Source organism: Sorghum bicolor, chromosome 4, assembly GCF_000003195.3.
Source record: "Sorghum bicolor cultivar BTx623 chromosome 4, Sorghum_bicolor_NCBIv3, whole genome shotgun sequence".
Lineage (NCBI taxonomy): Eukaryota > Viridiplantae > Streptophyta > Magnoliopsida > Poales > Poaceae > Sorghum > Sorghum bicolor.
Genome location: NC_012873.2, coordinates 55,930,297 through 55,942,444, shown reverse-complemented (window position 1 = coordinate 55,942,444; position 12,148 = coordinate 55,930,297). Strand labels below are relative to the sequence as shown.

Sequence of the window (12,148 nt, the reverse complement as noted above, 5' to 3'; positions counted from 1 at the left end):
TCTTGTTTAGTTCACCCCAAAAACCAAAATTTTTTAAAATTCTCCGTCACATCGAATCTTAGGGCACATGCATGAAGCATTAGATATAAACGAAAATAAAAAACTAATTGCACAGTTTACCTGTAAATCACGAGATGAATCTTTTGAGCTTAGTTTGTCCATGATTGGATAATATTTGTCAAATAAAAACGAAAATGCTACAATACTGAAATCCAAAATCTTTTCGGAACTAAACAAGGCCTTAATGTTCCATACATGTGCCGCAAGATTCAATATGATAGGGGATCTTAAAAAGTTTTTAGATTTTGGAGTGACTAAACAAGACCTATACAAGGCCTTGGTTTGTATGTAACGCTGGTGAGCCAAGCCAAAACTTGGCAACTAGGGCCTTGTTTAGTTTAACCTAAATTTTAATTTTTTTAAGATTTCTCGTTATATTGAATCTTATGATACATGTATGAAACATTAAATATAGATAAAAAATAACTAATTACACAGTTTGTCTGTAATTTGATAGCCGAATCTTTTGAACCTAGTTAGTCAATACTTAGACAATAATTATTAAATACAGATAAAAGTTTACAGTGATAAAAATAAAAAAAAAATCTAAACAAGGCCCGAAAGGTATGGTCAAACAATATAGGAAAAAATGTATTTGTACGCATCGATGCCACTAGGCATGGTCAAACAATAGGAGAGGGAAAAAAATGTGCTCCTATGGCCTGGTTTGGATCTAAAAAGTTTTTAGATTTTAATATTATAGCAATTTTATTTGTATTTGATAGTTATTGTCCAATGACTAACTAAACTCAAAAGATTCGTCTCATAAATTACAGACAAATTATGTAATTAGTTATTATTTTATTTATATTTAGTGCTCTATACATTGTAATATGATAAAAAAATTTGAAAAGTTTTTAGATTTTGAGGTGAACTAAACCTATGTACACGTCGAGATGAGGTGACAGGTGGGAGTCGGGTTGCAGATGGACAGGAAGGCAACGGAGAAGGAACGACGCGTATGGCCGTATGGGCGGAATGTGAGGGTGCTGGCGACTCGCGAGGACGTCTTGGGCTACTGCGGCTCCTTCCTTTTAAAGGCGCAGTATTGTGAGAGAGACTTCTGTCTGAATCTAACCAATAAACCAACACCAAAACGAATATGCATCCTCTGCAACATTATCAAATCTGGCGCACAGCACATCAGGCAAAAAAAAACTATTGTAGAGACAATATTATGTACAGTTTGAATATTCATCCTAGAGACAGCAGCTAACAGTATCATGTAACAAAAATGTTTGGATCCATTGGACCCTCTGCGAAGCTCTTGCCATCTGGACTCTGGAGTGCCAGTGCCACGTACAGCCTCGGTATCCTTCGGTTAGTTCGGGACTCAGGAAGTCATTACAGGAGCCTGAGAAGTCATGGAGCCTGAGAAGTCATGGTGCCTGAAATTACAGAGGGAAACCTATTACGGACAGATAGCTGGTATACCGGTACTGTTGCTAACCAAGGTTTAAAAATTGCATTTTTTTAGCTATAGCGCAACTTTAGCTAGCTATTTAAAACATCAATGCTACCGCACAGCTAGTAAGAACCATTGCAGATATATGTTTATACAATTGTAAATTATTCTCTAAGAAAGAAAACTATTGTGTTTCTGCTTTTGGAATCAGTTTAAAGCAGGAACTGGCTATGAAAATCTGGTGCATATTGGGAATGCATGCATCCTTACCAAGCCAATGAATGAACCATTGGCACAATATATATTAACTATTAATCGAAACAAAGGTATTCCATGCAGATCCATAGTTTCACAAGGGTACAGTGTATGATCAGAGTTCATGTTATAAATAAAGCCTTGGGCAAAAAACAACACTATGTTACTAACAGCAACCAGGCTCAAAAATCATGCCATAGTGTATGACTGCATCTGTATGGAAAGAACTCAGGTGTAAAGAAATTATCATGGTAAGAATTTATGTCTAGAGATGCATGACTACCATAACTAGCAAAAGATGGTATAACAACTAACAGCAGCAAATAGTGTAGGTAATACAAAATAGTAAAGTTATCATGTGATAAACCATAGCAATCAGTTTGAAATAAGCTATATGGCTTTACGCCTGAAAAAAAAATGCAGAAACTACAAGGATCTCTTCTTCTCTCATCACATCTGTGAGCATGTGACACAGACACCACAGTCATCACCCTCCCTACACTATAGCACACTCAAGTGCTGACTGCTGAGTACTTTCATAGCAATGCAAAATAAACTTGAAGTGGTAGTTTTTTCTAACGAAACAACAGGGGCTCAGACCTTGATTAAAACAAAGGGTGGGAAAAAATCCTGATGTTACTGAGTTTGTGTATAAAAAAATATTAGAATGAGTGATGAAAATGCATCATAGTTCACTAAATTTGATGGGTGTTTTGTTCAAGTCCTTCAGACAAGAATTTGTATTTAGGTCCCCAATCTTGTAAAGGAGTGTCAAGTTAAGTCCAAACCCAACTTAAATTATTAACTATCAATTGCATCTCGCTGTGACAGTGTATAAAGATAAAGTGTAGCTATACTTTTGCTGGATAATATTAAACAATGCTATATAAACATACCAACAACAAGTAATAGTCTGTCCACATCGGAAGATGTTCGGTTTTTCTATTTGTTCGGCACTTGCTCAGAAAACAATATAGATATAGATTGAAAACTCTAAAAAAAACAATATAGATTGAACCAAAGATGTTATGTCAAGACCAATTAAGCAAATTTTGGACCCCATTGACAATTTAACACAGTTAAGGTGTGGGACCCAATTCTTCAAGAACCCAAGTGGCATACCCATTCTTATCCAAAAAAAAAGAAAAAAAAGGCGGCATACCCATGCAAGTTAACTCCAATACCTATATATATCATAAATAAGGAATAGCATTTCTCGCAGAATATATGCATGGGCACAATTCTGAACCAAGACAAATAACAAGCCTTGAATGTTGGCACTTGGAGGATGATGGAAAAATTTAACGGGACACATAGCTACATGGATAAGAAAAAACTGACACCTTACCTAAAGTTTAACTGAAACAATTGGAGCAATGAATATGCACTACCCTGCTCTTCGCGTAGGAGTTCTTAGCACTGGATTATCCTGCAAGATGGCCATATGAGTCATTTTCAGACAGATATCCATAGAAAAACTTCGAAGTCAAAAACCAAGATTGACTAGCAATACCTGCAACATTGGGTGGTAAACCCACTGATTCCCAAACCCATGTGGTTCTGCCTGCACCTAAAAAACAAGGTGTCAAAATAATAGTTGCAAACAAAGACAACTATACAAAATTATATCGACACGGTCAATCGTACGACAGAAACCTGTATGAAATTGTTCTGTTGCATCCTTTGGTGGCTAGGCACTTGATGTTGGTGATTAATATCCATTCCAAAATGATTACCAAATGAGAGATTTGGTATTCCTTCCTGTGTAAGTTTGCAGCAAGACTTTTTAAAATATATGTAGTATTAATAGCAGCGGGAAACAAAAACAATAATGTGTACCATTAAATCAATGCCTCCTTGCACTCCCATGTGAGGACCTTCAAGATGGGAGGCAGAAGACGGCCCCTGGATCATATTTGTATTGTCTGTGACAAATGATGACCGTAGGAAATCCTGCTCAACAAGAATATCCATGAACAACAAAAGGTGTATTCATATTATATTAACTGAAGTGTGGGTCTGAGGCTCATGAATATACTCTCGAGAAAAAAAGGGAACTAACACTGACCTGTTCTTTATTTGGTTGTGTTACAGTATCATCATTAGATTCTGTCACTTTCTTTGGAGGCCGACCACGGCGCTTTGCATGGGCTGACTGAGAATTCTTTACTCCCTCTGAAAACTGAGGATTAAAAAGGCCTTGACCATTTTCTGGTGCATCAGCCTCAAAGGAAAGAAGCATTGGCTGCCTGTCTCTAGCAGGCAGTCCATCATCCAGAAGAGATCTTTCCGCTTCTCTCAGTAACTTCAGAGCAACAAGGTACCTACTCTCAGATACAAACCCTAGATTGAGCAGCTGACTACATTGTGTGAACAAATAATCAGAGTGCTCAACAATGTCACTAAGAGGCATTTCATTAGGTTTCTTTGCATTAGAATATAATTTCTTATAGTCCCTTCTCCAGCGATCAAGAACATAATCTTTTGGGATCTCAAATATCTCCTGCAACTTCAACACAGACAGTGCATGTCTACACAGGATGCCAGTGAACTGAACAAAACCACATTCACACTCAATTTCAACTTTGGGCTCTTCTTTACAAAAGTAAACTTCATAGGTCCTGCTCTCTGTGTCCTTTCCATCTTCCATGTATGAGCATTCTTTCACTTCAAAAGTAACAAGTCGGCCATCAACTTTAATTGGCATACCATCGCAATACATCGTTGCTTTCAACTCATCTTGAAATTTTCTGAACATGTTTATTGTGTAGGCTTTGGCCAGCTGCTCTTCCATGTAGAATTTTGTTACAGTCAATGGAGACCTATGGGAAGATTCTTCATCTGCTTGCCACTCTTTCTTGTATTTGTTCTCTAATATCATCTCATATTTACTGAAAAATTGCTTCAAAGAAGTTTTTGGGTACACAAACCCATCATAGTATGAGGAAATAGACTCCCCACGCTGTGAAATAGACATCCCTGCCCAGAATTTATCTCTCAGATATGCAGGTGCCCAGAGTTGGCGATGCTCATAAAGGGAACTGAGGCAACCGTTTTCTCCAAGTCCATGTTCCTCGATAATCTTCTTCCAGTCCGTTTCAAACTCTGGGATCTTCAAAGACCCATATGTTACTTTCTTCAGTGCTTTCTTGATTGTTTTAAACTCTGCATGTTCTTTCAAGTTCTCTGCTACATCTTTCATAATACGGTACAGGCAAAGGCGATGTCTAACATCAGGGAGAACTTCTTGAACAGCATCTAAAATAGCATTGTAATGTTCAGTAATGATTGCCTTTGGGCAGAGACCCTTCATACATGATAAAAATGCTCTAAATAACCAAGCATAACTATCAGCACTTAGATCTGACAGTAAACCAGTACCAAACAGAACAGGCTGACCATGGTTATTCATCCCAGTGAAGAAAACAAGTGGCAAATCATATTTTTCTGTCAAGTATGAGGTGTCAAAGTAAACAACATCATGACCAAAGTAATCGTTCGCTGCCCGTGACCTAGCATCACTCCAGAATAAGTTCCTCAAACGACCCTGATGATCCAAATCTACTAAGTAGAAGAAGTAAGGATTCTTGTTCTGCATATTCCCAAAAAACCTCTGGATATATTCATCGTCTCCTTCCCCAAATTTAAGCCTTCCTATCTCCGTGAAGTTCCCTTGCTCTTTCTCAGATGGAATGTTCCTGCGACCCTTCAGTCGTGAGGCAGCTCCCCCATTCTTGGCATCTGTTAGCTTTTTATAACAATTAATGAGTGATGTAGAGGACTGGTTTAGTGGATGGTTGTGCTCGAGCTTAGCATCATCAATATGAAGCCATCTATCTTGCCTTAACTTCAAAGAGATCCTTGCTGGACAATTTATCTTGGTTGACTCTCTCGATAGATAGCACGCATTTGCTCTCCCTCTTCCAGCTCGACTACATCCAATCACCAACCTTCGGCACACCCCTGACTTCAAATACGATGACTTCAGAATGATTGCTGAGAACCCAGAATCCTCCGCATATTGTTTATAGTACTTGAGAGCATCATCATAAGTTTTGAATCTCAGCCCAACACGCGGTGCATTCTCATCCACCTTACCCTCCCCACCATCTTCCTGCCCGCTGTCATTATCATCCACAAGTATCACCTCCTTGCCCTCATGCAGCGGCACCTCCTTGGGCGAAATACCTCCCAAATCCTAGTGAACAAAGCAAAGCATTACAAGTTTCCATAGCAGTCAGCACCAAAAATAAACATTCAAACTAACCTGCACCTCTCTAACCTGGGGCACATCAACTCTTTTCAGCACTGCGCCATTGCCATGTACCTCTGTGTCATTACCATGTACCTCTGCGCCATTCCCATCCACAAGAATAGACACATCGGCGAGTGTTGCCTCCCTCGCCAACTCTTCTAACATGGGGGCGGGCACACCATGGGACATGGGGGTTCAGTTTAGCTGAACCCTAATCTGATTGACCTTGTGCCCCGAAGAAGAGTAAGAACAGATTCAGACCATAAACTGAACAGGATACAGTAAGCAGGCAAACCATGCAGCAATCAAATTAGCAAACAAAAGGCCCTCAGAGTAAGACCAACCCCAGGTAAATCCCTCGAAGCAAGTCTTCTGGCGGCGCTGGCGACCTCCGGCTCGGCTGCGGGTGCCGCCTGCGGGCTCCGCGTACTGGCGGAGAGGCCGGACTGGGGGCCACGATCGGAGTCGCAGGTGTACGCGGAGATAACGGTGCAGAGGGCGGCTGCGGCGGAGTCGCGGGGTTCGGAGGGCGGCGGCGCGGGCGGTTCGGAGGGCTGCGGCACGGGATGCCAGAGGCGACGGCGAGAGGCTGCGGGAAGAGGACGGATAAAGAAATGAGATGTCCAGCTCTACAACTAAGGCCTTGTTTAGTTGGCAAAAATTTTGGGTTTTGGCTACTGTAGCACTTTCGTTTTTATTTGACAAACATTATCCAATCATAGAGTAAATAGGCACAAAAGATTCATCTCACAAATTACAGATAAACTGTGCAGTTAGTTTTTATTTTCATCTATATTTAATGCTCCATGCATGCGACCAAAGATTCGATGTGACGGGGAATCTTGAAAATTTTTGCGAACTAAACAAGGCCTAAAAATTACGGAGAGAAGCACGCATGTACATTTATGGTGGAGCCACAACTTTCCTTTTTACTATGTCATGATAGACTATCCTACGAACTCAGACCCCACTCATACATGTAAAGTTATTTTAGCGAATTAAAAAAAATCATAACTCTTGATATAAATTAAATTTCGATTGCACCATTAAATTTCTTATAACAAATCTTTTAAAACAAGATCACATATGAATATATTTAGATAAAATTTTATTTTACTATGTTATGAGAGACTATCCCATGAACACAGACCCCACTCACCCATACATGCAAAATTGTTTTAGCGAATTAAAAAAAGTCATAACTCTTAAACCAAATATATAAATTAAATTTCGATTGCACCATTAAATTTCTTATAACAAATTGTAACACCCAAAAATTTACAACTTTTGAAATAGGTGAAAAATGATTTAATTTTGTATTTTGGTGCTCATGAATCATAGAAAAATAATATTTTCATTAAATTAAAATTCAATATAGGATTTAGAAACATGTATGTGCACTCATGCTGGAGCATTTATATTTTTGTACTGTGTGACTTTGAGTAAAGTTCAAAAGTATTTCAAAAGGATTTTTAATGAGTTTCAAATGGCTTTTTAAATAAAAAGAAACAAAAGAAAAGAAAAAGGAAGAACAAAAACTATCTCTCCATCTGTTTTGGCCCGAGAGGCCCAACCAAACTTTCTCCCCTAGTTGACTTTTCATAAGAGGGGTAACCTAATTAAAGGAGTTACAATGAGAAGGATTGGCTAATGTTGGATCATATGTGAGGATCACAAGCACTTGGTAAACTGGTTTTGATTCAAGATATCATCCCATTCAGAGAATATTAATGGAGATATATGTCATTGCCGATACTCATGGATTGAGAGTTATGTTTATGAGGATCAGATGACACCAAAGATTACGAAGTTATAATTTGGATGCAAGAGTGAAACAATTTAACCGTGATAAAGGTACCGATAAATTGGAACTTAGTGATGAAACCAACCTTGGATTAAGAGACTCGGTACAACAAATTTAAAAGACTATGATGTGTAGTGTCCAAAAAAAGAATAGGAGAGCTAGCCTCTAGTGTCCCCCAATCAACCTCGTTTTAAGGGGGGTAGCACCTTGATATCACGGGATGATGTATTTTAAAACTATCTTGAAGTGATAATTGTCTTCTGAGATATCCTATGGTTATGATCAACTATCCTTGCTGAGTTACTGACATTGGTCACTTGATGACAGTGAGTGAAGTGTCCAACGAGGAAGCCTTTGTTAGTTCGAACCCCAAGGGGAGAGATGCAGACAGATCAGGTTGCTGAAATATCCACTTTGTCATAAGCAAGGAGAACTTCACTGTAAACCTCATCGTGCTAGAGTCACTCGACATTCTTTTGGTTCGTGATAATGGATGGTTATGGACACACAAAGGAGTGATCTATGCTACCCAGTGGAAAATTTTCTTGACCGCACCATCAGGAAAAAGGATCGAGTAATCAAGGTGGTCCACTCCTACCTGAGGAGGCATATCCATGCTAAGTTATCAAATCTTCGAGTTATATAAGTCAAAAGTTGGTAGTCAACATGGATATTGATCAATTATGAATAATAGACATTCTGTGGAAAAGTTGAGTTTATCTTTGGTATGCAAGTTGTAAAGTTGAAAGAGTTATTAAGATCTTTATCTGTTTTCTCTCACAGGATTCGTGCCTTTTCCGAATCTCGAGGACGAGATTCATTTTAAGGGGGGTAGATTTGTAACACCCAAAAAATTACAACTTTTGAAATAGGTGAAAAATGATTTCATTTTGTATTTTGGTGCTCATGAATCATAGGAAAATAATATTTTCATTAAATTAAAATTCAATATAGGATTTAGAAACATGTATGTGCACTCATGCTGGAGCATTTATATTTTTGTACCGTGTGACCTTGAGTAAAGTTCAAAAGTATTTCAAAAGGATTTTTAATGAGTTTCAAATGGCTTTTTAAATAAAAAGAAAAAAAAGAAAAGAAAAAGGAAGAACAAAAACTCTCTCTCCATCTGTTTTGGCCCGAGAGGCCCAACCAAACTTTCTCCCCCTCTCTCCTCTCCCCCTACCCAGACCCCGCGCTCGGCCCAAGATGGCCAGCAACCAGCCCAACTCCCCAGCCCCGCGCCCTTCCTCTCCCCCTCTCCCTCCCGCACTCGGCCCAGCCCCGTTCCCCCCCCCCCCCGCTCGGCCTTGCTGTCCGCCCCGGCCCAGCTCACCTCGGCCCGAAACGCGGCCCAGCGACGTGCTGATCTCCCCTCTCTCTTCTCTCTGTGTCCGACAGCCGGGTCCCAGCCTTCTATCAATGACATGTGGGGCCCGCGAGACCAGCGCCTTCTCCTTCCTCAGCTCGCAACCGAACCGGACTCTCCCCCGGTCGATTTCAATCCCGTGAACAACGGGATTTCCTTGCCAAATCGACAAACCGACCCCTATAAGGCTCCTAAGCACCGCAGCGGACTCCTTTTGCATCTAAACCGTGAAAACGTGCACTAGCTTCGTTTCTCCGCGACAATTTGGATCTCGCCGAGCTTGTGCTCAAGCCGCCACCGCCGCGTGAAAGGTTCTTGTTTGGTTTTGGTAATTGAGTGACAACTTAGGTGGACTAATAGTGTTTATGTGAGATACACAGGAGATTAGTCCACAGGTGATGATGTGATGATGGAGGAGCTCATTGCATATGAGATATGACATGGAGTCATGTGACCAAGGTGGAGAAGATCAAGATGAGGCTTGGCTCGATGGACCGGTTGCAAGAGTGAAGGGCAAGTCGAAGGCTTTGAAGCGAGGGACCGCGTGTGACGGTGAAGCTTGAGCAAGACTTGACGCCGATGGACCGAGGCAATGGTGAAGAGCAAGTGAGGTCAAGATCGATGAACCAATACGGTCACGTGATGATATGAAGTGGATCATATCATTTGGTGATTGGTTGGTGCATGTGTTGCATCAACATTGGAGAAGATGGAATGGAAAGCACAAGGCAAAGGTATAACCTAGGGCTTTTCCATTTCACCGGTCATAGGTGTGTAGAGAAGTTTATGACCGGATTTAGGATAGATGGCCGTACTATCAAGAGGGGCAAACTTGTTTGCATATCGGTCATCTAGTGCCACTTGAGCGATCTAACTTTGCATACGTGTTAGGATCGAGTGGCGTGACAAGTTGAGAGGCTAACTCCTTTGGGAAAAAGTTTGTGAAAAAGCTAACACACTTGCACAAGGTGGTGAACACTTGGTGGTGTTGGCACATTTGCAAAGGAGGTGGAGTTCCTAGGGTTGAGAGGGGTGTGGGTTCGGCGCTTTTGAGAAAATTAAGTGCATATTTTCTATTGCGCCGGTGGGAAGTTTGGAGAAGTCGCGGGAGTGTTTCTTGCTGAGAAACACTCACCGGACGCTGGTGCTGGCAGCACCGGACGCTGGTCCAGAGCGTCCGGTGTGGTGTCTGTGGCGCAGGTGTGCACCGGACGCACCGGAGTGAGTCCGGTGCTCAGCGTCCGGTGTGAGGGGTTTTTGTAACCCTCTCTGCGCACGAGTCCGGTGAGCACCGGACCGTCCGGTGCCCAACGTCCGGTGAGGTCGCGAGTTTGACACCCTCTCTGCGCACGAGTCCGGTGAGCACCGGACCGTCCGGTGTGGACTTGCAGAGCGTCCGGTGGTGCTGAGCAGGCGCGCGTGCGAAGTAGCCGTTGGCGGCAACGGTCGAGTTCAAACGGCTAGTGACTCGTGGCGGTCGGCTGAGCACCGGACGCTAGGTGTGGAGCGTCCGGTGGCTCCCTGTGAGCGTCCGGTGCCCACGTGTTTTGCCCAGTGAAGGGGCAACGGCTAGTTTAGCCCTTGGGGCTATAAGTAGAAGTGTTGGCCGGCCTTGGCCGGTGTTGAGCACCCTTGGGACTTAGTGTCCATGCTTGGGGAGTGCTAGGAAAGCCTCTAACTCACTTGTGCTTGCAAGAGTGCGAATCAATAGCGAGTGAGTGATTCTAGTGCGTTGCATTGAGAGATTGCATCGAGTGGCACTAGGTGTTCGTGTTGCAAGCCGGTGGTGCTTGTTACTCTTGGAGGTTGCCACCTCCTAGACGGCTTGGTGGCTTGTGACTCCGTCGAAGCACGCAAGGAGATTGTGCGGTGCTCCGGAGAAGAGATTGTGAGGGGTACGGTGCTCACTCCGCGGGGATCGCGAAGAGCAACTCTAGTGGATTGCTTGTGGCTTGGAGGATCCCCATCTTGAGAGTGGATGTGCGGCACCCGCTGAGGGTTTGGCTTTGGAATGCCAATTAGCTCGTGATCCATCAAGTGGGTGTATTGCCACAACGAGGACGTAGCTTGGTGGCAACCAAGTGAACCTCGGTAAAAATCACCGTGTCAACATTGTCTACTCTTCTCGGTGGTTTGCTTTCGCTATACACGAGCTTGTATTTACTTTCTTTATATACTTGTGATTGTGTAGTTGCTTTTGTAATTAGTTAAGCTTGTGTAGCTTGCTAGTTACCTTCTTGCTTGTGTAGCTAGAAGTAGTTCCCTTGTGTGACTAATTTGGTTTGTGTAACCTTGTTAGTCACTTTGCTTAGTTTGTGTAGCTAAGTAAGTTGCGCTCTCTAATTTGGCATTAGTTGCCTTGTTATTGAGCTTGCTAGTGAGCTTAGGGTTTGTGCGCTTTACCTCACTAGTTTGTGTAGGAGCTCCCCCGGTTTGCAAAGTACTAGTTGCATAGGTTTGTGTGACCTTGCTCCTAGAATTGATTAGGTGAGCTCTTGCTAAGGTAGCACCTTGTTTGCTTGTTTAGAATCTTTTACAAGGTGCTAGAGAACTTAGATAGAGGGGTGTAGTCTTGGCTAGACCGATAGATTTAATTCCGCATTTGTTTCGGTTAGCCGGCGCGTTTTTTTAGAAAGGACTATTCACCCCCCCTCTAATCCGCCATCTCGACCCTTCACCGCGCGTCTCCCTCGTTGCTCCTCGGCCCAGAAAAACTCCCCCAGCGAGACCGCGGTGAGCTCCTCTATCTCGTGGCGTCTTCCTTTTGCAATTTGGTGCACGGATTCGCGAAACCAAGGGCGCCGGCGAGCTTCGCGGCGGTGTCCATGGCGCGCCGCCGTGGGAGGCTCTGACCCGGCCGGCCACCGGCCACTGCCTTGCCCTGGAGCGTCTTCGACCGTCGGATGGAGATCAGATGGCCACGAAAAGAAGATACCCCTTCGGGGTAAATTATGTTAAAGAGCCCCTGGTTTTCTTTAGTTTTGAACCCGCCGTCCAAAACGC

At 42.7% G+C, this 12,148-nt stretch overlaps 1 protein-coding gene across 7 annotated transcripts; it reads right to left on the bottom strand.

Moving 5' to 3' along the window:
* LOC110434878 (protein FAR1-RELATED SEQUENCE 6-like) lies at window positions 1,142-6,608 on the bottom strand. 7 transcript variants are annotated; one of them, XM_021459706.1, is made up of 8 exons: window positions 6,320-6,583; window positions 5,988-6,208; window positions 3,789-5,918; window positions 3,560-3,673; window positions 3,377-3,481; window positions 3,234-3,290; window positions 3,069-3,149; window positions 1,142-1,448 (listed from the first exon to the last, which is right to left on the bottom strand). In XM_021459706.1, exons 2-7 carry the CDS (start codon window positions 6,162-6,164, stop codon window positions 3,108-3,110), a joined length of 2,625 nt encoding a protein of 874 aa, XP_021315381.1. In that variant the 5' UTR covers window positions 6,165-6,208; window positions 6,320-6,583; the 3' UTR covers window positions 1,142-1,448; window positions 3,069-3,107. The 7 variants fall into 7 exon arrangements, with proteins under 7 accessions (XP_021315381.1, XP_021315383.1, XP_021315384.1 ...); XM_021459708.1 differs by having other exon boundaries at window positions 1,204-1,448; window positions 5,988-6,200; window positions 6,320-6,608; XM_021459709.1 differs by having other exon boundaries at window positions 1,204-1,448; window positions 5,994-6,208.

Coding starts and splice junctions, on each gene's coding strand:
- LOC110434878 (XM_021459708.1), bottom strand. CDS start 6,164: ATGTCCCATGGTGTGCCCGCCCCCATGTTAGAAGAGTTGGCGAGGGAG. Junction 5,919..5,987: donor CCCAGGTTAGAGAGGTGCAG/GTTAGTTTGAAT, acceptor TTTGTTCACTAG/GATTTGGGAGGTATTTCGCC. Junction 3,674..3,788: donor CACAACCAAATAAAGAACAG/GTCAGTGTTAGT, acceptor CTTGTTGAGCAG/GATTTCCTACGGTCATCATT.